At 36.0% G+C, this 26201-nt stretch overlaps 1 protein-coding gene across 6 annotated transcripts in view; it reads left to right on the forward strand.

The window, feature by feature from the left end:
* jvl (javelin-like) overlaps positions 1–26201 on the forward strand; it is a 380644-nt gene that overhangs the window by 337791 nt on the left and 16652 nt on the right. For all 6 annotated transcript variants that reach the window (XR_012718206.1, XR_012718205.1, XM_075291596.1 and 3 more), the window contains exons 2-7: positions 9494–10417; positions 10483–11012; positions 13868–14249; positions 14362–14460; positions 14544–15126; positions 23096–24024. Coding sequence is in view for 4 of the 6 variants with exons in the window: in XM_075291596.1 (XP_075147711.1) it covers positions 9494–10417; positions 10483–11012; positions 13868–14249; positions 14362–14460; positions 14544–15126; positions 23096–24024 (3447 nt within the window). In the remaining 2 variants the exon portion in view is untranslated. The remainder of the gene's footprint in view (positions 1–9493; positions 10418–10482; positions 11013–13867; positions 14250–14361; positions 14461–14543; positions 15127–23095; positions 24025–26201) is intronic.

Below are 26201 nucleotides of genomic sequence, written 5' to 3' on the forward strand. Positions count from 1 at the left end.
TGTCATTGAGCTTAACATGGAATCGGGCAGCACTCAGTGATAAGAGAGAAGTTCACCAAAGTTGTACTTGGTACATCGTTTATAAGAGAAGGGCCTACTAATGTGGTTTGTTTTCCTTCAATAAATTTTTTTTACATCGGCATGTGTGTGCCAACAATGTAGTCTATAAATAGAACTGCTTAACAGTATAGGTTACTTGTGCGTTAATGTCTATAGCGATAATTCTCTGTTGATGACAATATCCACTGGTTCGCGGTTCGAAAGGACGTGAAAATAAGTGTTTTTTTCCCCGACAAGGAAAAAAATAATTTATTTTTTGAGAAACTAAATTTTTGGCCAACGAAGTTTTCATTTGTTGTTACAGCCATTTTTTCAGGATGAAACATAGATCGTTAAGAAGGAACATGGCAACGGTTACCATAAACAAAGATTTATTTGCCTTTAAAGAGATAAAGAAAACTTCGATGGTCTCAAGATTTCGTTTTGGAAGAAAGAAAGTATTTTTTGTGTCAATATATTCCTATTATCATATTGAATAGTTTGAAGATGAGGCTACAATGGATGATTGATTTTACCTATTAATATTCGATATATTTTAAAATACAAAAAAATTTTAGCAATACTTTACATTGATGGAAAAATGGACAAAATGAAAATTGGAAAATCGGACATTCTCGTTCGTCGTTCATAATATAAGTTTATACGGACGATAATGCCCGTGTCCAACTTTTCTAGACATATCCCAGATAATGACCACATTATAAGTTATATCCGAAGACATATTCGATACTGCAGCTTGTTAATGTGATCGATAACACATTTAACGATATTTTTGTGATCGCCGACAATTCGAAGCGTTATGCTACACTGTAAGATTCTTTACACAAACACAACCCAACCTAACCTACCCTCTATTCCGTCATACTGCCTATACAGAAAAAAAGTAAACTACATTATGGGAAAAATGAACTATCTCGTGCGAAAATTGAACTAAATTGTATTCCAAATTTTGAGATTCATTAAACTAACGAAAATGTTCCCACATTTTTTGGGGTTTTAATTACTATCTACGAAATACATCTTTCTCGAAAAGAAAAAATGAACTAAAAACAAGTATATATGTTACAGTAGTAAGTTCGGCCGGGCCGAATCTTAAATACCCACCACCATGAATCAAATATAATAGTTTATTTTGAAAAATCTTCGTCGTAGCGGGTTACTTGATAATATATAAAATTCAGGGGGATTCTCCCAAGCAGATCAGTTCAACCATTACGCTTCCCGAAAATAAATTTAAAGATTATACGTATGAAGACTAGATCAGTTTCTGGATTTTTAAGAGCCAATTTTGTTTGAGTTTAGAGAAATCATGAACATATCGTGTAAATGGTGAAATAAAGTCTTGCATTTAAATCCTCAATCTATAGATTTTACCGCCATTATTTAAATGACCGAGGAGTAAAATCTGGAAATTTTACATTCAGTTTCAAGCAATTTTTATGATCAGTGCGCCTGCTATACTCTCAAGAAGTGAAATCGGTCTATATCGATGCCTTACCAAATCGACGGGTAAAAATAAATGCGATACAGATTTTTGAGGGTCTAAAATACCAGTATATTTACATTTTCGGGCAAATCGAATAAAAACTACGGTTTCTAGAAGCCCAAGGAGTTAATTCGGGAGATCGGTCTATATAGGGGCTATAACAAAACGTGGCTCGATACACACCATAGTCGGCTGACATATTTGTGGTCTCAAAATAACTCTAGATTTTCAATTTCAAGCAAATCAGATATAAATTACAGTTTGTAGACGCCCAAGAAATAAAAACGGGAAATCGGTCTATAAGGGGGCTGTTTATATTGGGCCTATATCAAAACTTGGACCGATATAGCCCATCTTCGAACTTGACCTGCCTGCAAACAAAAACCGAATCTGTGCCAAATTTCACGATGATAGCGCCATTATTGAAGGCTGTAGCGGGATTACAAGAGAGAGACAGACAGACGGACATGCTTATATCGTCTTAGAATTTTTCCCTGATCAAGAATGTATATACTTTATATAGTCGAAAGGGAGCCACCGTGGTGCAATGGTTAGTATGCCCGCCTTGCATACACAAGGTCGTGGGTTCGATTCCTGCTCCCCACCTCAGTAATGCTGGTGACATTTCTGAGGGTTTCAAAGCTTCTCTAAGTGGTTTCACTGCAATGTGGAACGCCGTTCGGACTCGACTATAAATAGGAGGTCCCTTGTCATTGAGCTTAACATGGAATCGGGCAGCACTCAGTGATAAGAGAGAAGTTCACCAATGTTGTATCACAATGGACTGAATAGTCTAAGTGAGCCTGATACATCGGGCTGCCACCTAACCTAACTTATATAGTCGGAAATCGATATTTCGATGTGTTACAAACGGAATGACAAACTTATTATACCCCCGTCACCATTCTATGGTGGTGGGCATAATAATAGGCCCCAGATCATTCCCATTTTAACCACGCTGTAGTTCATTCTTACTATTTTTGAGAAGTGTACGAAAAACTTCTTCTGTGTTAGTTAGAGTGGAACTAATTTGTATGTCATAGAAATTTTACTGCAATATAGTTCATAAAATTTTGAGACATACTTGGAATAAAGAAAAAATCATTGGGCTGGAGAAAATTACTTACAAATTTTTTAAAATAAACTAAAACAAAAGAAAATTTAGCAATATTAGTTCATTTTAGCATCAGTGTTACAATAGACTTTTTTCTGTGTACATGTGTTGAAGGTATAAAGATTTAACCCCAATATAATAGACAAACAATTAAAAAGATATTATTGTAAAAGATGGACTAAACCATAATGTTATTTAGATTTTATTGCACAAAGTGCTTCTTCCATACAAAAAAAAAATAAAACTTATTTTCAGTATCTTTTCAATGTCAGCTTACCACAATTCTGGGTTTATGGGTCGTTTAGTTTTCGCATAACTTGGATGTTTTGTCGAAATGCGATTAACATTTTTCCATGTTGATTTTTTGATTTTTATAAAGGCGAGAGTGTAGTTGTGTGATATTTAATTACAGCTACTAAATAAACTACAAAAATGCCCTCTATCTATCCATCAATTTGCCATGAAATAATGGACTGCAACTTGTCATTCATTCATTTATAAACCAAAAAAAAAAAAAAAATAATTAGCTACCATGAAATCAAGCAATGAAGAAGGAAATTGCAATAACAACATTTATGTCTATATACTTAAAATTTTTTGTTATTGTTGTTTTACAGTCCATCATTCAGTTCCATCGTCATCCTCGTCATATCTATGGCTGCCAACCAGGTCAACTCATACCCCACCCTATTGTCAAACACCGAAACATAACTCTGAGTCGGTGGTACGTGTTTTCCAATCATAATGACTTTTTTTTTGATTTTATTGTCATATTTTATTGTCAAGCAAAAGTTCATTTTCGTTTTTGGTATTACAAACCCCCTTGTTGAAGAAGACAGGTTGTTACTTTGGTTTTGCAAAAAAAAAAAACACCTCATTTTCCATCAACAACATCACCCGTGGCAACCTGCCTTTTTGTTTTGCCTCGATATCATTGTCACTATACCCCACATGTAATAAATGTCTTATTTGAACTTATCTAGCCTACTAAGAATTATATCATGTTCTGTGTTTAATATTCAATATCAAATAAGAAATGCAATTGTAATAGGGGCATGCCTTCTTTTTTCAGTTGAAGAACTATTCAATTAAATATTTAATTGATTCACTTAACAAATTGATTTAATTTTTTAACAAAAATCATTATGAACGGTCTCAAACTCCCCAAAATTTGAAATTTCTTCAATCATGAAAATGATCAATCACAGAATTAATCAAACACAGAAATAATAAATAGACTTGATTAAAAAAATTAATTGATTTCATCTGGACGTTAAAGTATTGTTTTATTTTTTGATTCAATTAAAAATTTAAATGATTTTGATCGCAAAACGTAATTAATATTTTATTTGAGACATTCAATTATTTATTGTATTTTTATTTATTTCACCTTTTGAGTAAATAATTTTCTTGTAATTTTATAAGAATTCATATGATTGATAGAACTGTCTTATATATTTTCCGATTATAATTATTTCAGACCAAATTATATTTTATATTATTGTATACATTATTATTATAAAAATATTTTATTTTAATATTTTTTTTTTTTAAATTAAAAAAAAATATATATTTAATTACAATCTTAATTGGAAAACTGATATTGCAAATAAAATAGTAATGATACCATAATTCACTAATTTTCTTAACGAAATTTATGTTTTTCTTTTTTTAAAAAAGCAATTGTACCATTTAATTGTTTATTTGATTAAGTTTTCAACGTCAATCAATTCTTTAATTGGAAATATTTAGGAGATACTTTTTCTGTGTGGTTCAGGTCAAACAAATCTCTGAATTGTTACTTCAAATATTTTCCCATTTTCATTGAAATCAGCTTGAACAATACTAGACTTTGAATGTTGCAAGTTACCCAGCCCAGCAATTTAAAATAATAAACTTCGAAAATCGAAAATAAATCAGTTCAGATTTAGATATAGCTCCAATATATATTTTTCGCCCGATTTAGACTCATATAACCACAGAGACAAAATTTTTACCGCGATTTACTTGAAACTTTGCACATAGAGTAAAATTAAGGTTCTGGATATGCATGAAAATTTGGTTGAAATTGGTTCAGATTTAGATATAGTTCCCATATATATCTTTCACCCGATTTTCCGTCATATGACCACAGAGGTCAAAGTTGTAGTCCGATTTATGTGAAAAATGCACAGGGAGAAGAATTAACATAGTAACTATGCATGTCAAATTAGGTTGAAATCGGTTCAGAGTTCGATATAGCTTCCATATATATGTTTTTTCCGATTTGGGCAAAAATGGCCAAAGTATCCACATTTTCCTTATAAAATCGCCGCTGCTAAGTCGAAAACTTGCGAAAATTACTCTAATTTGCATATACTTCTAATACATATCTATCGACCGATAAATCATAAATACACGTTTGAGAAGTTGCCACATAATTGGTTCAGATGTAAAGGCTTCCCATATTTTTTTATTAACGATGTGTTCCATACCAGGGCATTACCCAACCTAAATTTAAAGTCTATAAATTTTGTAGAACTCTGACAAAATTTTTCCAGATGTGGTGATATTTAAATATATGTGTATGGGAACATAAACCTTTATATACAGCACGCAATACATTGCATATGATATCGAAAATGTGGATCTACAAAGTGGTGCAAGGTATAATATAGTCGGCCCCGCCCGATATTGCGTTTTAGTTTACTCTAATGTTCTATTGTTACTTTTTTGTTAATAAATCAAATTTGCTTGATGTAATAAAGTTTTTTTTATGTTATTACTCAGAAAATCCCGGAATTCAATATTTTTAAATTAGAGATGTGCACGTGAGTAATATTTTACTCACGCTCGCGCACACTCACGACGGAAAAATCTTACTTACGCTCACTCACGCACGATAGTGTTTGATAGGATTCACGCTCACGAACACTCAAAATTTTTAGTCACGCGCAGTCACGCACGAAATGTAGAGATTCTCGAAAAATATCGTGACTCGCGAAAAATGTCGTGAATCACAAATAATTTTATGTCTAATTTACATTAGGGGCGTATTTGAAAACATGAGCATGATTAAATTCGAGAGCGTTATTAAACTCTTAACATCCCAGGTGTCACTAAAATTGTAAATGAATTCATCTCGTAAGCGTTTTATGTCAGTGGGCGTATTTTTCCGAAATTCGTTACTCACGCACACTCACGAATAAATTATTTTCGTGACTCACGCTCACGCACGACTTTTGGTTTGTTAATAACGCTCACGCACACTTACGCCGTTGCCATCAGCGTGATTCACGACAATTTCGTGTCACGTGCACACCTCTAATTTGAAATACCGATTCCAGGGATTTATAAAAATAGATCTCGAATGACAGCCTTGTTTTTAATTATAATTACGAAGATTTCAAATCATAATCTTTAACAATATACTGAATGCAAAAATAGTCTGTGACTATTATTTGAATTCTAGTATTTTTCATGTCTAATTTTTAGAACAATAAAAAAGCGTTCCATTTGTTTACATCCTGACATCTGATCCTGGCATAGAATTTTATAACCCCTAATGACCAATATTGCCTTTTCAAACTTACTACTAGAGGTGGAGAACCATCGATATTGACAACCATCGATGTTTTTAAATCAAACATCGATGTTTATGAAAAAAAATATACATGGTTTATTTTTTCAGATGCAGGGGCAAATTACATAAAGTACATTTGTAAAAATTATAGTAATTTTAATAAATGAGATAATAATATTAAATAAAAAAACATATTTGTATTTATTGATTAAAACAAAAAAAAACTCATAACATTTTAATTCATGGTCTGAATTAACACAAAAAATAAATAATAAATTTAATTATAAAAATATAATATTTAAAATAAATCCAGATCAAAAGTTTTCAGAAATTTGCTGATTTTTTTATTAATAAACATCAGTTTAGGCGCGTTCGCCGATCAGAAATAATTTGTCCAGCCTAGCTGAACATTCGTTCTAATTTGCATTATAGGCACCATACTTTCTGCATTCCTCTAAAAATAAATTCATTATGTTCAAAGTAAAGTATTAAGTACAATTGAATTGTTTATATTTACTTTCTAGGCGCTGCCTCAAAATTATAATAGAATCCGCTCGTGATGATTTTACTTTTGTTTTAATTTTGTTTTTTAAAAACGAAAAAATCGGTTTTTGAGAAGATGTGGTTGGCATATGCTGTTCCTGTGGAGTTTTTTACAAAACGGTGTACATCTTTTGCTCCAAAGCTTTAACTGCCTGATCAGTATTTAAAGTTGACTTAAAACCACACAGAGAATACATATTGCTTGTGATGACCGAATTTATTGCCAACCTCCTTTTTGCAGTTGCAGCAACTATCTGATGGCAGTTGTGATACCCGATAAATTCGGTCGACTCATTCCAATTATGGGAAATCCAACCAATACCATATATGGAGTTGGTTGTACTAGACGTTGCAATTGGTCGTTACTCCCTTCTTATTTGGTAGTATCACCCAACTTTATTAGCACCTTAACCGAATTGAAAATACATTTTTCCTCAAAATATTGTATTTTACATTTTTAAATGATAGAAAGGTACATAAAATCACACTATACCTAAATACAATACATTGATAACAATTTAACAAAAATTGTCACCTTTAAAAGTACCCGCCAGCTTGGATTGTTCAATTGACAGGCAATGGGAGTTAAATCTCTGGGACTCTTAGTACTTTAGTACTTATAAATGGATTCCAAATTGAGCACATAGCATAAAAATGGGTCTACATAGCTTGCCTAAAAACACAACAAATTAAGTTAGAAAATTAGTTTGGAGTTTTAAAAATTTAATAAGAATCTACTCTACATGGTCACTTCCTTTGGGGTTTCATAAATAAAGTAAAGACGTGGAGATGGATTTTTCCATTAGAGGCCCTTTAACGTCGTTGCATGATTTATACTTTATATAACTCGATCTCCATTTGATCGCAAACAATTGATGCGCACTGTTTATCTGACTCGTAGCATTGAGTATCCTGACGATTGCGCGAGTAGTTCGTGAAAATATTTGACAGACAGTCCACCGAGGATTTAAATAAACTTAGAAACGGTTGAAAAATATTCAGTTTCAGTGGTTTTTTATATTAAATTAAAAATAAAACACGTTTTCCTTCCACATTGAATAATTGATAATAACAATATTGACATTTAAAACTATTTCCAACGGAATTCGTCTGTGACTATCAATTGTAAGTGCTGAATACTAAATGACGGTTATGAAGGTTTTATAAGGTAGGTTGTGCGTATCGAATTCGATCAAAATTTTTCAAGAGAGAAGGAATTAGTTCACACAACCATTTGACTTGTATTTCAAACAACAATCTATAATAATAAGCTCTAAAAGGTAGAAGGAACCAAATAATGGTTGTAAATAAAGTAAATAGATTGACACAACTGTGAATTTTCATTACAACAATCGATTTTCAATCAATATCTTCTCTGTGTGCATCTTTTTTAAAACGAGAATATATTAGAGTTGCTACCCGAAGAACAGTGCGTGTTTCGTAGTGAGCAAATCTATCAATTAAATGACAACTTATCGTTTCGAAGGCAAAGAGAACTTCTGGAGTTTTAAGATTTAGTCTCAAGTTTTGCAATTTTTGATGAAAGTTAGAGGAATGACAAGAGAAATTTATGCAAGAAGTTCCTTTAGTTCCTCCAAAACATCGATTTCCTCCGTGTTCTCTTTCAACTTTTTTATTTTTTAGAGATGACAAAGAAAACATCGATGTTTTCAAAAATGTCAAAGCATCGATAGTAACATCTCTACTTACTACAGAATCTCTGTATCATAATGAATGACATTAATTTCAAAATTCTGTAATTATCCATACTATTGTACCACAGCACAGAGTTGATCATAATTTCGGTCAAGTATTTCACTCAATTGTTACTTCAGCTGTTTTTCCCATGACCATTGAAAAAAAACATGAACAATCCACTCTGAATGTGGTCCCGAATAGGTATCACTTGTTCATTTATTCTCATTATCATTTGTGAATTTCTTGAAATGTGACATAGTAGAACGGGCGAGCGAGCGAGCGAGCGAACGAACAACAGGCGTAACATTTCAAAGTACAAAATAAATCAACTTAAGGTTGCGATTCAATACAATTAAGATATTGTTGTCAGTTTTCAATTATGGGCATCAGACAGTTGAGACATATTTTGCGACAATAGTGTTCCAAGCAACCACTACTACTGTTTCTTCTATTGTTGTTGTTGTTGCTGTGAACTTCAGCCAAGGCTTCAAGTCTAGCTCACCCAGAGCTAGTAGTTTTGTTTTTTGTTTGTATCACAAAACTGAAGATTAAACGAAAATTTGCCGTGGGCGTAGGACATTGACAGCAGTTTTTCGTTGCTCATAGTTTCCACATTAGGAATCAACTAAACCTAATCACCTATTTGTTTATGACAGTGGTGATGGTGGTGGTGGTAGTATTGCCGTAATGCCATGATATCATTACTAAAAAGAGTTTCTTAAATGAACAATTAACGTCTCATTCCATATATGAGAAGCACCGCCACCACTGGCTGGGGGCTGGTTAACCAAAAACAGTCTAGGTATGATTGACAATCGTTTAAAGAAATTAAAATGCGAGGGTCTTGGAAGATTACTTATTGTGATTAATGGTGGTGATGATGATGTTTATCATCCCAAGGCTATGAAATATAACTGTATTCAGGATCCAACTAACCAATGGGTTGGTATGGTCAATAAAAGTATTTACGATTCCTCTTCCTTAGACAAAATTTTAATTCTTCTTTTTCTTCTCTTTTGTCTCTTTACAGAATGAATCCCATGACTCGGGACGTAGTAATAGCAATAATTCACCGCACAATACCATCTCCAAAGGTATAGCCGGCACTCTGAGAGGTGCCATGGACTGTATGCCTTTAAGTGTGGGCCTTGGTACACACCATCCGCACTTAATGGCCTCCAGTAATACAGTGAATGTGACTGTAGCATCACCCTCAGCCGTTGTGGCCGCCGCCTATCAACATCCCCATCATCATATGAACCTCAATCATCATCATTTGCTGGGCGGTCCCCATTTGCCATATGCAAGTAGCTATGGCCTATCGCACCATGTTAACGGAGCTGGAGGCATGTCCACGGCAAACAATCATCACCACCACCAACATCATATCCATAGTGAACAGACAAAATCTTTGCAAGAATTGCAACATGAAGTTGGTGCACTATTGGAATTCCGTGATCTAGTTATAGAAACATTTCCCGATCTCAAGCATAAAATGGCCTCCATATCATCGTCGGCAGCCTCAAACATTTCGTCGACGGGTTGTGTTTCTGGCCTAGGGGGTGGGGGTAGCAGTAGTGGAGTAAGTGCCGGTGGTCAATCGGTTAGTGTAAGTGGTTCAGCATCGGCAACCACTCTAACAAGTGGCTGTACATTAGTCTCACGTCGTGAATGGGAACCTGGTATTCGAGTCAAAAGGAAAATCTCTCAGAAGGAATTAAATCATCCCGCCGCCACAGATTTGACCTCATCATCTTCGCTGACGAGGAGTCGAAGTAATTCGCATAGCGGTAAAAAAGAGCCAAAGAGTAGTAGTGGCGGTGTGGGAGTCAGTGGTGGTACCGCCAGTGGTGAAAATAACAATGGCAGTGTAGTGCAAGATTCAGGATTCTCAACAGAGACTAGTTCTTCGAAGGAGGGTCATAGTGCCTCCTCAACGAATGGTGCTTTAACGGTAAGTGGTCTTTAAAATCCCAAACGAAAATCATTTAACTTTACTAACCTATTCCTTTCTCTTAGGGCACCATTGCTTCAAATCGTTTGTCTTGTCCCGAATCCGATGATGAACTTTTAAATCTACTGGATGTTATCCATCGTAAATCGAGCCGTTTACGTGATGAGGTAGAGCATTTGCAAAATTATGAACGTCAACATTTGCGCTCCGATACCGAGAGCGGTGAGGATCAACCGCCTGTCACTGGTGAAAGTGGTGCCCCAGCCGCCCTTTCGAAATCCAGCAGCAGTAGTGCCAATACAGCTTTAACACCAAAAACCTTCCGCGAACATGTAGAACGCCTTAACAAAGAGGATCTACAGCAATTACGCAAAGAACGTGATCGATTGCTGGACAAACTGGCTGAAATGGAGGCTGAAACTTTAACGGGTCGCATAAAAGCCACCAAAATGAGTGAACAAGTCGAGGAGTTGACCAAAGTCAAAAAGAATCTGGAGGAACAATTAAAATTGGCAATGGCACAGAGGTTAGAGTTAAACTCTAGAGTGCAACAGCTACAACAACAACAGCAGCAGCCAAGTAAAACGTCAAACAGGTAGGACTTGGCGATATTTCTTTCGAATCAATTCAAGCAAAATATTCCTTTGGGATTTTTTTGATGTTTGTCTCCAAATGTCAAATTTTGGTCTACATGGTGGAGATCAGACGGACAGAGATAAAATTGCGCCTTCTAGGCTCATGAGAATGAAGGATAAGTCGATGTCCTTTCGTATAAAAGCATGCGGCGTGCATGGTTTTGGTTTTTCCAATTAGGAATACAAAAGTCGTAAATCGAATTTTTGACTAACCAATTTTTTGCAATACAAAGTCAAAGTGGACTTTTTATAATATAGATTTTTGGCAATCTTAAAAATCGTCTAATCGATTTTTGTATTGGTCAAAATCTAATTTTAAATATCTCTATCGAAAAGTTGAAATTCGCGACGAAATTCGAATTTTCAATAATAACAAAAAATCAACTTCGAAATATTAAAAAGGCCGAAATGCAACTTTTTGTTTCTCATTCCAATCCAAATATCGGTTATAAGGGATATAGGAAACATATGCCCCATATAACCATTTTCAAGTAAACCAATTCATGTAAATCAACCCAATAATAATATTGGGATATTATTTATGTGGATGACCCAATCCGACCCGCTTTTTATACCAATTTGTTTGTAGATATAAAAGAACAACATCTTCGATCTTTATCTAACTTCAAACAAAAATAATATTTAAGCTCAATTGTGCAGCTTTGACGTGATTGCAAGAGACGGACAGACATGGATAGGAGCGTTTCAAAATTATGTTCTAATCAAGACTTTTCGTATGCATAGCAAGCCAATACTTCGATGTATTGATCAATCTTAGAAAATCCAAAATTCAACATAAATCCTGAAAAATTCGAAATTTTTATATGAAAAACTTCTTGTGCTCATATCTCCTAAATTATACGTCCTAGAGTGAAAATAGGACCATAATTCATGATCAGCACCAGAAAATCCAAAGTTTCACCCAAATCCTGAAAAATTCGTGAACACCCCCTAGAAAATCTAAAATTCCATCCAAATCCTAAAAAAATCAAAAATTTTTTATGAAAAAATTCTTTTGCTCATATATCCTAAACTATGCGTTTTGTTATACGAACGGTCCTATCGCCCACTTTCAAGACCATGGTGTGTACCCCCAGCGTACACACCATGGTCTGGACCATGGCGGAGTGGAGGCAGAGGGATTTGACCAGCTACAGGGAAGGACTCATCAGCCGGATATATTAAAACAGAAGATCAAATATTAGGTTATTCAATAAAACTAATGTATTAGTTATCCAAATATGCTAAAATTCTAGACTTCATCATATCAATACTAAGGTTAGTGTCAACTAGATGATAGATTGAATTAAAAATAATGCACATCCTACGAATGGGCTCCACAGAAGCATAATTCGAACGTTGAAAATCAATGTAAAGAAACTGGTAATTCCTAGATGCCCTAAAAGGAACATTTATCCTAATCCTAGATATCAATTCCGAGCATGGAATATCCCCACTAACTAACCTATACATCATCATGGAGCTGAACATTGTCCGTCGGCTCCTAAGAGTAGGCAAATTAATCAGCCTCAATCTAGAAGTGTATGAAGGAAGAACAAAATCACTGTTCCAATGAAAATGTCTCAAAGCCAACAACAAGAACTTCTTCTGAACCGATTCTATCCTATCAATGTAAACTTCATACTGAGGATCCCACACGATAGAACCATACTCTAGAATGGGTCTAACAAGGGCAGTAAAAAGGGTCCGAAAACTCCTTCGCCCAACGCTTTATGAATCCTAGAACCCCATTAGAACGAAAAGGCTCTTACTTCGTAATTAGACCTAAAAAATCCAAAATTCCGGACGTTGTTATGTCATGGTCGAACTATGTACAAGTAATTATTTTAATAATTTTTCAAAGTAGTCTTCATTGAACTCAGCTTATCCATTGAACACAGCTTAAGTAACATACTTGCCTTCATCAGGGCCTCTGGTTGGTTGTTCTAAGATTTCTTTTATAGAAGACGGAGAAGTGGTAGTTCTTAGACTACTTTAAAGGGACCACATTGGGAGGAAGAAGCTGGAAAGATTACATCGAGGATTCACATTGGACCTATAGAGGTCTAAGTTGACATCAATTCAACACAAAATTGATGTTATCCTCTACAACTTAACCTCCATTGAACTCGATACGGTTACGATACGGTTAGGACACCATGGCGACCGAGTAAATCATTTTATTCGCATTGAAATACATGACCTTAAAAGCCCAACAATTACAACAAATATTTGAAAACAAAAAGGTCGAATCGAAAATAAAATAAATCATTTTTTTAAATTCTTTTGGTTTTCTATGCCATATGGCATTTTCAAATACGACTATCGACTCTTTTTTTTTAAAATTCCAAATCCTCTCTCTCTAATAGAATTTTAACAAAAAAGTTAGGTCGAATTCTATCGGCACCTCGTCAGAAAATCGAAAGTCACGACATCAAAAATCGTTTTTTCCAAAAATTGTTTCTTTTTTGCTTAATTAGAAAAAATCGAAAAGACGACTTACCAAACTAAGAATAGATTGGAAGAGCGACTTTTGCAATTGAAAAATTAGCTTCTTCTAGTTTTGAAAAAATCGACAAGTCTCATTACAAACCCTACTAAGTACCTATCTGTAGTTATGGCCTCGAAGTTATCTAATGGGATAAATTGCATAGATGTAATAAGCAAAGTAGGGATTCATAAACATTTTGTTGATTATTCGTTTTCTCCGATATTTTAAATTCCCAATTGTTAAGTATCAGTTTTTAAATGTATTTCCTTTATTTTATAAACTTCAATAACAATTTTTATCCCTTTATATCTTTCTCTCTAATAGTCACACGGATTTCTCCAGCCCACGAACGTTTCTCTCTTCATCTGCCACCACGGTATTGTCCACCGCTAGTACAGCCTCATCTAGGCAACAGAATACATTCCAACCTGTGGTCGTGGAACAACAACATCAAACGCATACAAATTCGTCAAACGAACTGATAGCATTCCACCATCAAAGCTCTGGCAGTGATACTAAATCGAAAAAACAGAGTCAACTGCAACAATTGACTGTCGATCACTTGGGTCGTCTAGATGGTATTGTCAGTACTCCGGGTGACATCAAGTGTAGGGTAACAGATTCCAAACGTTTCGCAGCTATACTCTTGGAGACAAGTGTCATAGAATTACAAAGACATTTATTAACATTGACTGTTAAAAATCAGGTAAATACACCCGTGTCCCATCCATCGATATGATGGTCATATTGGGGTAAATCCCTCAAAAAAAAGTAAAAACTCAATCTAATTGCGGTTTGTGGTTTCTTTACCTTTGTAGATTTTAATGCAAAAACTTGAGGCTGCCTCAAAATCAAAATGTCATTTAGTCAAACGTTTAGATAAGTCCAAAGATGATGTAGAGGATTTAAGGTTTCAAGTAAGTACAATCGCCAACGTCTCTATAATAGCCTCAATTATTTTTGATGACCTTCCGTTTTGTTTTGCTTTTCTATTTTTCAGCTTGAGGAGAAAAACATAGAACTAGAGGGAACTAAGGCACAATTGCGTGTTTTAGAATCGAGACTGCATTCAATTACACCCAGCAGCGGTGCTGCCACAAATTCCTATTTACACTCGCAAAACGATTATGAAACAAATCGTTCGTCAGCCTCAACCACACTGATGCTTAGTAGGCGTGGTGATTTGCGTTCAACAACACCAACGACAAATGGGCAAATGCCACAACCGACAACAACGCAAATATCCACACCAAATATGAAAGCAATGACCCATTTACCCATGGATGATATGCAACATCATAGCAGTAGCACAGAATCGGCTCATGAACATGAGCAACAAGATGTGATGAGTTCCAGTCATATTGGTAGTACGTCAAGTAAATTGGAAAATGGTCGTGATATGCGTCAAATATTGATGAGCACCAGTGTTGGTGGTGTAAGTCCATTCGAGCAACAATTACAGCAGCAACAGGTGGCGGCGATTAGGAATCAAGTACAAGCTTTAAAGAAATTTAGTGGGATTACAGCATCAAAACCGAGTAAGATACCATTGCCCGGTAGTAAGGCGGCGGCCTATTTTGCAGGTAAGATGAGATTGATATAGTTTTTGACAATTACCATACTTCGATAGTGGGCGTGGGGAGGGCTTTTCATCTCAAATTCTCCCAATGGAGTCTGAATGGGAAGTACTTCACATTTTGCTACCCTGAAACTCTCTGAAAATGCATTTAATATCCATTGAAGAATAAGTTGCCGTTTTATCACAGCTGAATGACAATATTGCCAATAGTAAAGTTGGAGTTCAGACATGCCAGGTTAAGATGGCCAATGATTACCTGACATGTCGCAACTCAATACCATAGTCTGACAATTTTCGTAACTATTCCATGGTTAGTTTGGCTTCTCGCTCTCCGACAGACTATTCTATTTTTTGTCTTTATTACTAAGCCACCGAGTTATGGTTAACATGCCCGACTTGTATACAAAGAGTCATGGGTTCAATACCTGTTTCGGCCAAACACTAACAAGTTTTTCAGCGGTGGATTATCCTCTCTGAGCAATGATTTTTACTTTGACATTTAAATTTGTTGAACAATGAAAATTTGCACTGCACTGTATAGTGGCTTCCCTGGACCTAATAACATATACTTTCTACTCGAAAAAATCGGAATAATTTACAAAATGGACAAAGGATATGAAGTCTTCGTTATGCCCTTTTGAGAGTTTCAATATGACCAACATTTCAGGACAGAAAACCAGCGAACCGATGATCAACAGGACATTCGATACAAACCATCATTAGAAAATTAATTTATGAGTATAAAGAACTTCTAATGTGTATCACAAGCAAATCGTCTTTTAAATGCTCGAGGAACGAATATGGTAGATCGATCAATGAACCAAATATATATATATATATATATATATATATATATATATATATATATATATATATATATATATATATATATATATATATATATATATATATATATATATATATATATATATATATATATATATATACATATATATATATATACATATATATATATATATATATATATATATATATATATATATATATATATATATATATATATATATATATATATATATATATATAGGGAATTCCTATTCAACCGTCGAACGGAACGGACGTGTTTTTTCAATAGCGGATAAACTCATAGTAATAGGTACCTACTACGAATTTCAAGTGTGGTGGGATATTAAGCCACCATGCAGCGAAATTCCAAGTCATCCACTGGGTTGCTAACTTCAGGGCCCAGTGGACGGGTATCGACTGGAGTTATAAATCTGGGCAATGACCAAGAGTTAGGCCCAATTAGTCGACCTGTAGACGGGTCGACAGGTGGCGACACACTGACAAGTCGAACTTTTTCTAAGGTAACGACATCAAAAGGAGGTAATCCCTCACGAAAGAGATTCAAGGAACGCAGAAATGCTTTGTTTATCCTAAAGAAGTTAGGATCAGTCGACCCAAGCACGTTGTCGGCTAAACAAAGCGATTCCTTAAAATGGGCTCAAGGAATTCTTGAGACTGGAAAAAGGGAACGATCGCCGGATGAGCTGCCATCCTCCAAAAGGGATCAAGGATCGTTTGCCTCAGTTGCTAAAGATAGCCTTGTGATGGCTATCATTAATAAAGGAGCATTGGACGGTATGGTTCCAAAGCAAAAATGGGGGGAAATTGAGAATGCTCTATCTGTCGTCTACTCACAGGTACTGGAAAAGTTTCCCGGCCCAGATCCTCGACACCAAGAGGCTGGTTGGTATCAAGGACGATTTAAGCTAGTCGCATTTGAGGACCAGAGGTCTATAGAATGTTTTAAAGCTGCTCTGATACTAATTGGTGAAGTTTGGGAAGGAGCTGCTCTAGAGTTAGTCGAGAAGAAAGACATACCGGCTAGACCTAGAGCACATGCCTGGATACCTGCAAACCCTTCTGACCCTGAATCTATTTTAAATAGACTGAAACGATGCAATCCAGATCTTCCAACAGCTGATTGGAAGGTTGGCCGTTTGGATGAAGTGGATGGACCAAGACGGCATGCAGTGTTTATATTGAACACTCAGTCTTTGCCACATCTGGCAAAGTCCCAGGGCCGTGTATGTTATGGCTTTCATTATATCCAAATGAAGGTGTATAAAAACGATCAGCTAAAGGATTCAGAAATGGACAAGCCTCTGTCTGAATCAGAAGTAAGCGGATCCTCTTGCGAAGTCGAGGGAGATACCAAAGTTGAAGACATGGATAGATACCGTATGCGTGAGGAGGCTTCTATTGCCTCAGAACTCACCAAAGTCGAACCTATGGTTATTGCGAGAGTCACCGATATCTCTGAAGAGGACATTCTTGATGACTCGATCGAAGCGGCTGATGTGACGGTTGTTGAAAATCTCGATGGTCCTACGGATCCTCCAGATAAATCTTCATCATTGTAAGGCTGCATGTGCTGCCTTAAAAGTTCTCCTGATGAAAGGGGACATAGATATAGTTCTTATTCAAGAACCATATGTTTACAAAAACAAAATATGTGAATTAAGTACTCCGGGGTTCAAACTATTGCAGTATACTGGTAATGATGTAAATCGAGCCTGTATAATTGCTAAAAACGAGCTCAATTTGTTTCTGCTTCCCTCAATGTGCAATACAGACACTGTCGTTGCAAGTTTAGAAATAGCCAAATGCAAATATTGGGTATCTTCGGTCTACATGGGACATGACAGGGAGATGCCTCCATATGCCGTTAAGACCTTAGTGGAGGAGTCACTGAAAACAAAGGCGAAACTCATTATGGGATGCGATGCGAATGCACATCATAGTATATGGGGAAGTAGTGATACTAATGCAAGGGGAGAGTCGCTAATAGAGTTTATTTTGCGTACTAATCTGGTAGTTTGCAACAAGGGAGATGTCCCAACCTTTGTCACTAAAAACAGGCAAGAGGTTTTGGACATCACCTTGGCCTCGCAAGAACTAAATGAAATGATATCTGAGTGGCAGGTTTTAAGTGAACACAGCTTCTCAGATCATCGCTACATCAGTTTCAAATTTGATGTTCATATCACCAAGATCATATTTCCGCCAAATGTTAGGAAAGCTGACTGGAATAGGTATAGGGAATCGTTCAATATGATGATACCGGAAATAACAGAGACAAATATGAGAAATGTGCAAGATATCGAACACGCAGTGGAGCGGATTACTAAGGCCTTCAACATCTCACTGAAAGCTGCATGCCCTAGAGGAAAGCCAAGGGGGAAACATCGACCACCATGGTGGTCTACGGAATTAAGTAATATGAGGAAATCCTGCAGGAAGCTCTTTAACAAGGCAAAGTCCACCAGAGCCCCTGAGGACTGGGACGCTTACAAGAAGAATCTGAGAGGATACAAGCGAGAACTGAGAAAGGCTCAGCATAACTCTTGGAATGCTTACTGCAGCAGTATTGAGAATACGTCCGAGGCTTCCAGACTACGGAAGGTTCTAGCATCCACCAACTCCGCTCCAGGTTTCATTAAAACATCGGAGGGCAATTGGACAACGTCCAGTAAGGAGACGCTGGAGGTACTATTGGACACACATTTTCCTGGAAATCAGACGGTTGAACCATGTACTGGCGGTGCCACAGTTGCTCAGCGGTCGTTTCCTGTCGAGGAAATTGTATCGGAAACTAGAATAAGATGGGCGCTAAATAGCTTTGGACCATTCAAATCCCCTGGACCTGATGGAATTACTCCGGCGGAGTTACAAGCTGTAACTGACAAAATTATCCCCTGGTTGTCGGTGATATATAAAGGATGTATCAACTTATCATATATCCCAGGAAAGTGGAGGGAAACAAAAGTCGTTTTCATACCTAAAGCGGGAAAAGCCTCTCACTCGAGGGCGAAGGATTTCCGACCAATCAGCTTATCCTCATTCCTACTTAAGACTCTGGAGAGGATGATAGATATTTATCTTAGAACTAGCATCGATTCAAGTTTGTTCTCGAAACGACAGCATGCATACTCGAAGGGCAGGTCTACTGAGACCGCACTACATGAACTAGTCAGCTTTATTGAAAGCTCACTATCTGTCAAAGAATACACAATCGTGGCGTTTCTAGACATCGAAGGGGCGTTCAATAATGTCCATCCGAGCTCGATATTAAATGGACTGACAACTCTGAATGTTGATCCATGTATACTCAGGCTGTTAGACGAACTGCTAATGAAGAGACGTATTTCAGCCACACTAGGACAAGCAAACATACAAAGGTATGTGAACAGAGGCACTCCCCAAGGAGGAGTCCTATCACCTCTTCTTTGGAATGTTGCTATAAATATCCTTCTGGTTACTCTAGAAAAAGAAAGGATAAAAGTGGTGGCATACGCAGATGATGTGGCTCTGGCAGTCAGGGGAAAATTCCCATCCACAATCAGAGATATTATTCAGAGGGCCCTCCGGATGACTGAGAAATGGGCGAAAGACAATGGTCTTGGGGTAAATCCTGCAAAGACAGAATTAGTCATGTACTGCAACGATCGCAAAACTCCCACGGTTAGGCCTATTTCCTTAGGGGGTATTGAAATTCCCTTTGGTGAATGTGCAAAATACCTTGGCGTTATTTTGGACAGGAAGCTGAACTTTAAGCTTAATATTGAAGAAAGGGCGAGAAAGGCAACTGTAGCTTTGTACTCGTGCAAAAAGGCAATAGGAAAAAAGTGGGGACTGAAACCAAAAATTGTGCATTGGCTATACACGGCAGTGGTTAGACCTATAATGCTATATGGTGTTGTAGTCTGGTGGCCGGCACTTCAGAAACCGACTTGTTTAGATAAAGTTCAGCGTATGGCGTGTTTGTGTATTTCAGGCGCATTCAGCAAGACAGGAACAAATTCCCTTAATGTCGTGCTGCATCTATTGCCTTTAGACATTTTGGCCAAACAGTCAGCTGCAACAACGGTTGTGCGGTTGCGCGAACTATCGCTGTGGTCGGAAAAAGGTTACGGTCACAGTTCTGTCCTCAAAACAATGCCAGATGTGCCTAACGTAGTGGATTACACTTTGGCGAGTCCACTTTTCGACAAAAAGTTTGAGACTCTAATCCCCAACAGTGAGGCGTGGTGCACACAGACCCCGGGGAATAAAGAATATATAGATTTCTACACTGATGGCTCCAAATTGGATGGACAAGTGGGGTTCGGAGTATATTCTAATGATCTGGAACTTCGAATAGCGAAAAGATTACCTAATCACTGTAGTGTTTTTCAGGCTGAAATATTAGCAATAAGAGAGGTGGCGAATTGGCTGAGAAGTAATGTTCCAAAAAATGTGGGCATTAATATATACTCAGACAGTCAACCTGCAATAAAATCCTTGGACTCTGTGTTCCTCAACTCGAAAACGGCCATCGACTGCCGCAAATCTCTCAATGAGATGGCTGAGCAGTACAATATTCACCTAATATGGGTGCCTGGCCATAGGAACATACCGGGGAACTGCGAAGCGGATGAGTTGGCAAGGCTAGGGACTACCTTACATATTCCAGGGGAACTAGAATTTGTTGGTATGCCCCTAGCTACCTGCAAGCTCATGCTGCGTGAGAAGGCTGTTATGATGGCAAATGTTCGATGGGAGAATTGCAAGGGTTGTAACGACACCAAGCAAATATGGCCCCATTTCAACTTAAACCGCACACTAGATATGCTAATGTTCTCGAGACGTCAGATATCACTCCTGATATCTGCTATAACGGGTCGCTGCCTGATAGGCGATTTTGCAAAAACTATTGGCGCGAAGTATAATGACTATTGTATGAGCTGTCCATGATGCGGAGGAAAAAGAATCAATTAAACACCTCTTGTGTGAGTGTCCTGCATTTTGTGTAAAGCGCAAGCAACTTTTAGGAGCATATAGCTTCAGATTACTGGCGGATCTGGAAAACGTTAACTTAAGCAGTCTGCTACTGTTTTTGGAACAATCTGGTTGGTTCAACAAAGAAAAATAATCAAGAAGGTTCAGCGGTTAAAACTAGAAGTGCCCATATGTAATAGGTACTTTTAGTTAATGTGGTATCACAATGGACTGAATAGTCTAAGTGAGCCTGAATCTTAATCGGGCTGCCACTTTAACCTAACCTAACCTAACCTAACCATATATATATATATATAATATATATATATATATATATATATATATATATATATATATATATATATATATATATATATATATATATATATATATATATATATATATATATATATATATATATATATATATATATATATATATATATATATATATATATATATATATATATATATATATATATATATATATATATATATATATATATATATATATATATATATATATATATATATATATATATATATATATATATATATATATATATATATATATATATATATATATATATATATATATATATATATATATATATATATATATATATATATATATATATATATTTAGGCTATACGCAGAGAATCCGAATCCATGTAGAGCCAAATTCCTCCCAAAATGATTTACCAATAGTAGAAAAATGTCTTGGCCAAGCAGAGAAAATTTTAGATTAGCGTAGGGGTCGCTGTTTTCTCGTATACTACACATGGTCTATTTGTAATACTCTGGGATCCACTTCAATACGAAATATTTCAAAAAATCCCCACAGACAAACTAATTCTCAATATTCTTCAAAATTCCATATTCTTCACCAAATCCCCAAGCACCCAAATCAAAAATTTGGTCCCCACGAAATGCAAGAAAGTGGAAGTTAAAAAACTTTTGGCTTCTTTAAATCCCTCGTACTTGGAAATGGACTAAAATGCAGAGAAGTTCTAAACGTCCATTTATAATGTTATAACTCTTGGTATCAACGAGTGCTGTGCGAGTATTTAATTCGAGCGTGAGGGATACTTTTTTAGTAGTCGAGAACGAATGGCAAGTCCAACCTGAAGTGAAATTATTTTAAATATTCAGCAATGCCATCAGCATTACTGAGCCTCATCTGAATAATATTTGCATGTTTAGCTTAGTTTAGAATTTTTTATTAAAACAAAAATCCTCTTTATACATGGAAGCCATTCCAACGATAAAACCACGGAGATTCTGAAGGACTAGAATCTTAAATGTTAAAAACTTTTCCAGTGAACTGATAGAAAATTAATCGTCAATGTTGACTCACGACTCACGCGTGAGTCACGAAAATTTTCGTAAGTCACAACAATTTCGTGTCACGTGCACACCTCTTATATATTGCCTTTAAACTTATCAACTGCTCGTTGTTTCCTCTAAACAATAATGGTGATTTGTGTGTGTTTCAAAGTTAACCTACCCTAAGGCTACTCAAGCTATTGCTTTGTTCAGCAAAATAACTTGGATATTGTGCCTTTCTTAAAGTAATGAAAGACTTCATACTACAATAAGCATTCTTTGATAAGATTTTAACCTAGTGTCTGTAGTTAGGTTAGGTTAGGTATAGTTGCATCCCGATATTTTAGGTTCACTTAGACTATTCAGATACCACAGTGTGCTGCCTGATTCCATATTTAGCTCAATGACAAGGGACCTCCTTTTTATAGCCGAGTCCGAGCGGAGTTTAACATTACAGTGAAACCACTTACAGAAGCTTCGAAACACTCACAAATGTCACCAACATTACTGAGGCGGGATAATCCACCGCAGAAAACCTTTTTGGTGTTCGGTCGAAGCAGGAATTGAACCCAAAAACCTTTGCATACAAGATGAGCATGCTAACCATTGCATCACGGTGCCTGTATTTAATACAGTTGGTGGAAATTTAAAATTTGGGAATAATCCACACTCGAAATTTCATATGGCAAAATCCATATTTTAATTTCCACATATTAATGTGTGAAGTGTAACCTTGGCATCAAATTTATTGGATGAAAGACATTGCTCACGTAATAGACATCAATGTTAAAATATTCTTTGTCCAGTTTCTTTATTTAATTATTTGCAATCTATATTCATTTAATTTCTTCTTTATATTCCAGGAAAACCACCCTCTGGCAGACCATTAACTGCAGCAGGTCGTTCCCCACCCTCGGCCAATTCTTCGGCATCATCTCAAAGTCGATCTCCTTTAAGTCGAAGCACTGGTAATCTTTTGTATTCCAAATCTCCAAATAGCTTGAAAAGAGCCGATTCAGCACAAAGTATACGTAAAGATATATCATCGTCCTTTAGCACGAATACCAGCCGCAGTTCCACCTCATCGTCCATACCATTGGCTACAACACCCTATAGTTCGGCTTCCAAATCGTATGTGGGTGGAGGTGGTGCTGGTAATTCTATGACCAGCAACAATACTACTACTAATAATAATAATACTTTAAATAGTCCGTCCTCAAGAATTTTGCAAAATTCACCATTACCAAAACCAAAACGAGAATCATTGTCGACCAAGGTCAGACACATGGATTCTTTGTCTCGTGCTTATAACCAAAATCAACATCCACATCAGCAATCACAGTCAAATCACATTTCCAATGGTAGTAATAACAGTGATAGTAATTCAACATCGACGATGGCCTCATCACCGGTGACCACTGGTGCTGCCGGTGTTAGCTATTTGGTTAGCAGTACACCAAAACCATCATCAATAGCAGCTCAATTGACCTCATCGATGCGTAAGGATTTACAATTGAGTTCGAGTAGTTTTCCCGCCAGCCAACCACCCTTCCAACGGAGAGCAACAGGTGGTAGTGCTTTTAGCAATATCAATGGCAACGGAGGCAATCCGGTGGCAACACGTCGTTTCAGCAGTGCCAGTGTAGTGGGTGCTCGTGTTGCCCGTCAAACGGAAAATGATTTACAACATAGCAATGTAAGTGGCGGTAGTGTTGCAGCCTCATCTACCCACGGCAGCGGGATTATAAGTGGTGGTAATGGCGGTACTGCCAGTGATAGCGATAGTGGCAAGGTACGCACTTTAAAATCAACATTTTTGGGTTGGCTTAATAAGAATCTAACTTAAAATCAAACAGATGAAACAAAAAAGAATCATTAAACAAAAACACACAAACACATTTACTCCCCACATATACATAAATAAAAACTACATATATACATATAAATAACATACTACATAAAATATATCTCGATATGATGAAAAAAAAAACAGAACAAAACACAAGAACTACTAAAACAAATCGTGAATAAAATCAAAAAAGGCATTTGTTTTTTTTCGGTGTATCAAATCTTTTCATGACACACGCCAAACAAAAAGTCAATCATTGAGATATACCATACATATATAAGATCCTCCATTAACATTAAGCTTCTCATATCCATATGTATGAGTTATTTTGTGTTAAGTCTACACCTAAATGTGCCCACGATCCTTGCCATCTCATTCTTGTATTTCTTTACCATTTTGTTTGTTTGTCGTCATGTAAAATAGACTAAGCTAACAACTATTACATTTTCTGTTTCTATATTGTTTGTTTTGTGCATAATAATCTTAAATCAATAATTTTAGATAGTTTTTTTTATGATTGCAGCTTTCAATTTCATGAAAATAAATGTAAAAAAAAAAAATAATAATAATTAAAGATGTATCGAAGTTTTCTTATGAAACGCATGAGTATGTGAGGTGATAGCAGGTATTTAAGATTACTGTTGGGGTTCTTGAAATCCGTTGTCGTAGTAAATGATATAATTTCTTAGATTTTTGGAAATTGCTGCCATAGTCGAATGTTTGTCGAAATAATTTTCAGAGATTTTTTCCGTAATAAAAGAGACTACAGAGTAGTCCTTGTAGAGGATGTGTTAGAGTTGTTATTCTTTTCGGGTTTCTTAAAATCTGTTGTCCCAGTTAGTGATATAATTTCTTCGGATATTGCTCCCATAGTCAAATGATTCACCAACCCTAAGGGAAATGCATCAATGTATGGGCCAATCCCAGTTCTGCTCAAAACCTATGGGAGAGATCGGTCACTTTAACAAGAGATTGTTTTTGACGGGGTAAATTTACTCTTTAGTGCATGACTTGGACTCATTTCAATGAAAAGTCCTGGGATAGTTTAGTAGGACAATCCCATAGACAGGCCCCATGAATCAGTCTTGCACAACTTTTAAAGAACTAGTTTCATCTTGAGCATCCGAATCGCACCAGAAAGATAAAATTTTTGGAATATACTGAACCATGGATTATTCAAATAATTGTATATGTATGTAAATATGTATGCCCAATGATATTTTAATTACAAAGGAGTATAGAAAATAATTAAATGAAAATGTAAAAATTGAGAAATAGGTCCTTCAGTGGCTATTTACACCAATTTTCCGAGACATGATCTGTTTTTTTCCTACATTTATTATTATTATTATTATTATTATTTTTGTGTCATAAATGTTTAGTGGTCTCAGACTTCAAAAAGGTCCAAGTCTTTTTGAAGTCTAAGATTAGCCATGTTAGAGGATATATATATATATACCTAACCTAACCTAAAGTTTGTGTTTAGAAATACTAGCCTACTTTTAGGGATTTTCAAAAGTCTTCTAACGGATATCCAATATCGTACTAAATCGTCTAATGAACCGTATATCATTTTCAGAAAATGAAGCTGCCGAGTCGCGTCTCCGATTTTAGCCGCTAATTAATCAAAAATATTGAAAATATTGAAATCAGAAACATTTATTAATAATTGTTGTATTTTTTGCCAAAAATTTAAACCTTCCACCCACAATCAATCAATCAACTTGCTATAATCATTTTGTAAAAATTTTGCTCAGAAAATTTGAATGAAATGTAAACTAGATTGTAAGATTGGTTGTACAACTAATCTCATTACCATTTGGATAACTTCAAATTGATTTTATAATGGATAGACAAATTAGCCGTCTGGCTGCCGCCGCCGGGTGCAAAAATTTAGTGTCAGCCGCTGCAGACAAAAACGGGTCGGCTTCATTCTCTGATCATGTATTGCCTTTGAGAATCTACTATTCACCATAGGCAAGGTGAATATCTCAGATAAAATAGATTTGAAATATGAATTTCATATTTTGGGGTCTGGTTTTGTATGACGAAGATGTGAATTTAGTAGCTTAGATCTTCAAACCATTGAGTTCCCACTTGTCGTTTACGTGTTTTAAAAT

Source organism: Haematobia irritans, chromosome 1 (genome assembly GCF_050003625.1).
Source record: "Haematobia irritans isolate KBUSLIRL chromosome 1, ASM5000362v1, whole genome shotgun sequence".
Taxonomy (NCBI): domain Eukaryota; kingdom Metazoa; phylum Arthropoda; class Insecta; order Diptera; family Muscidae; genus Haematobia; species Haematobia irritans.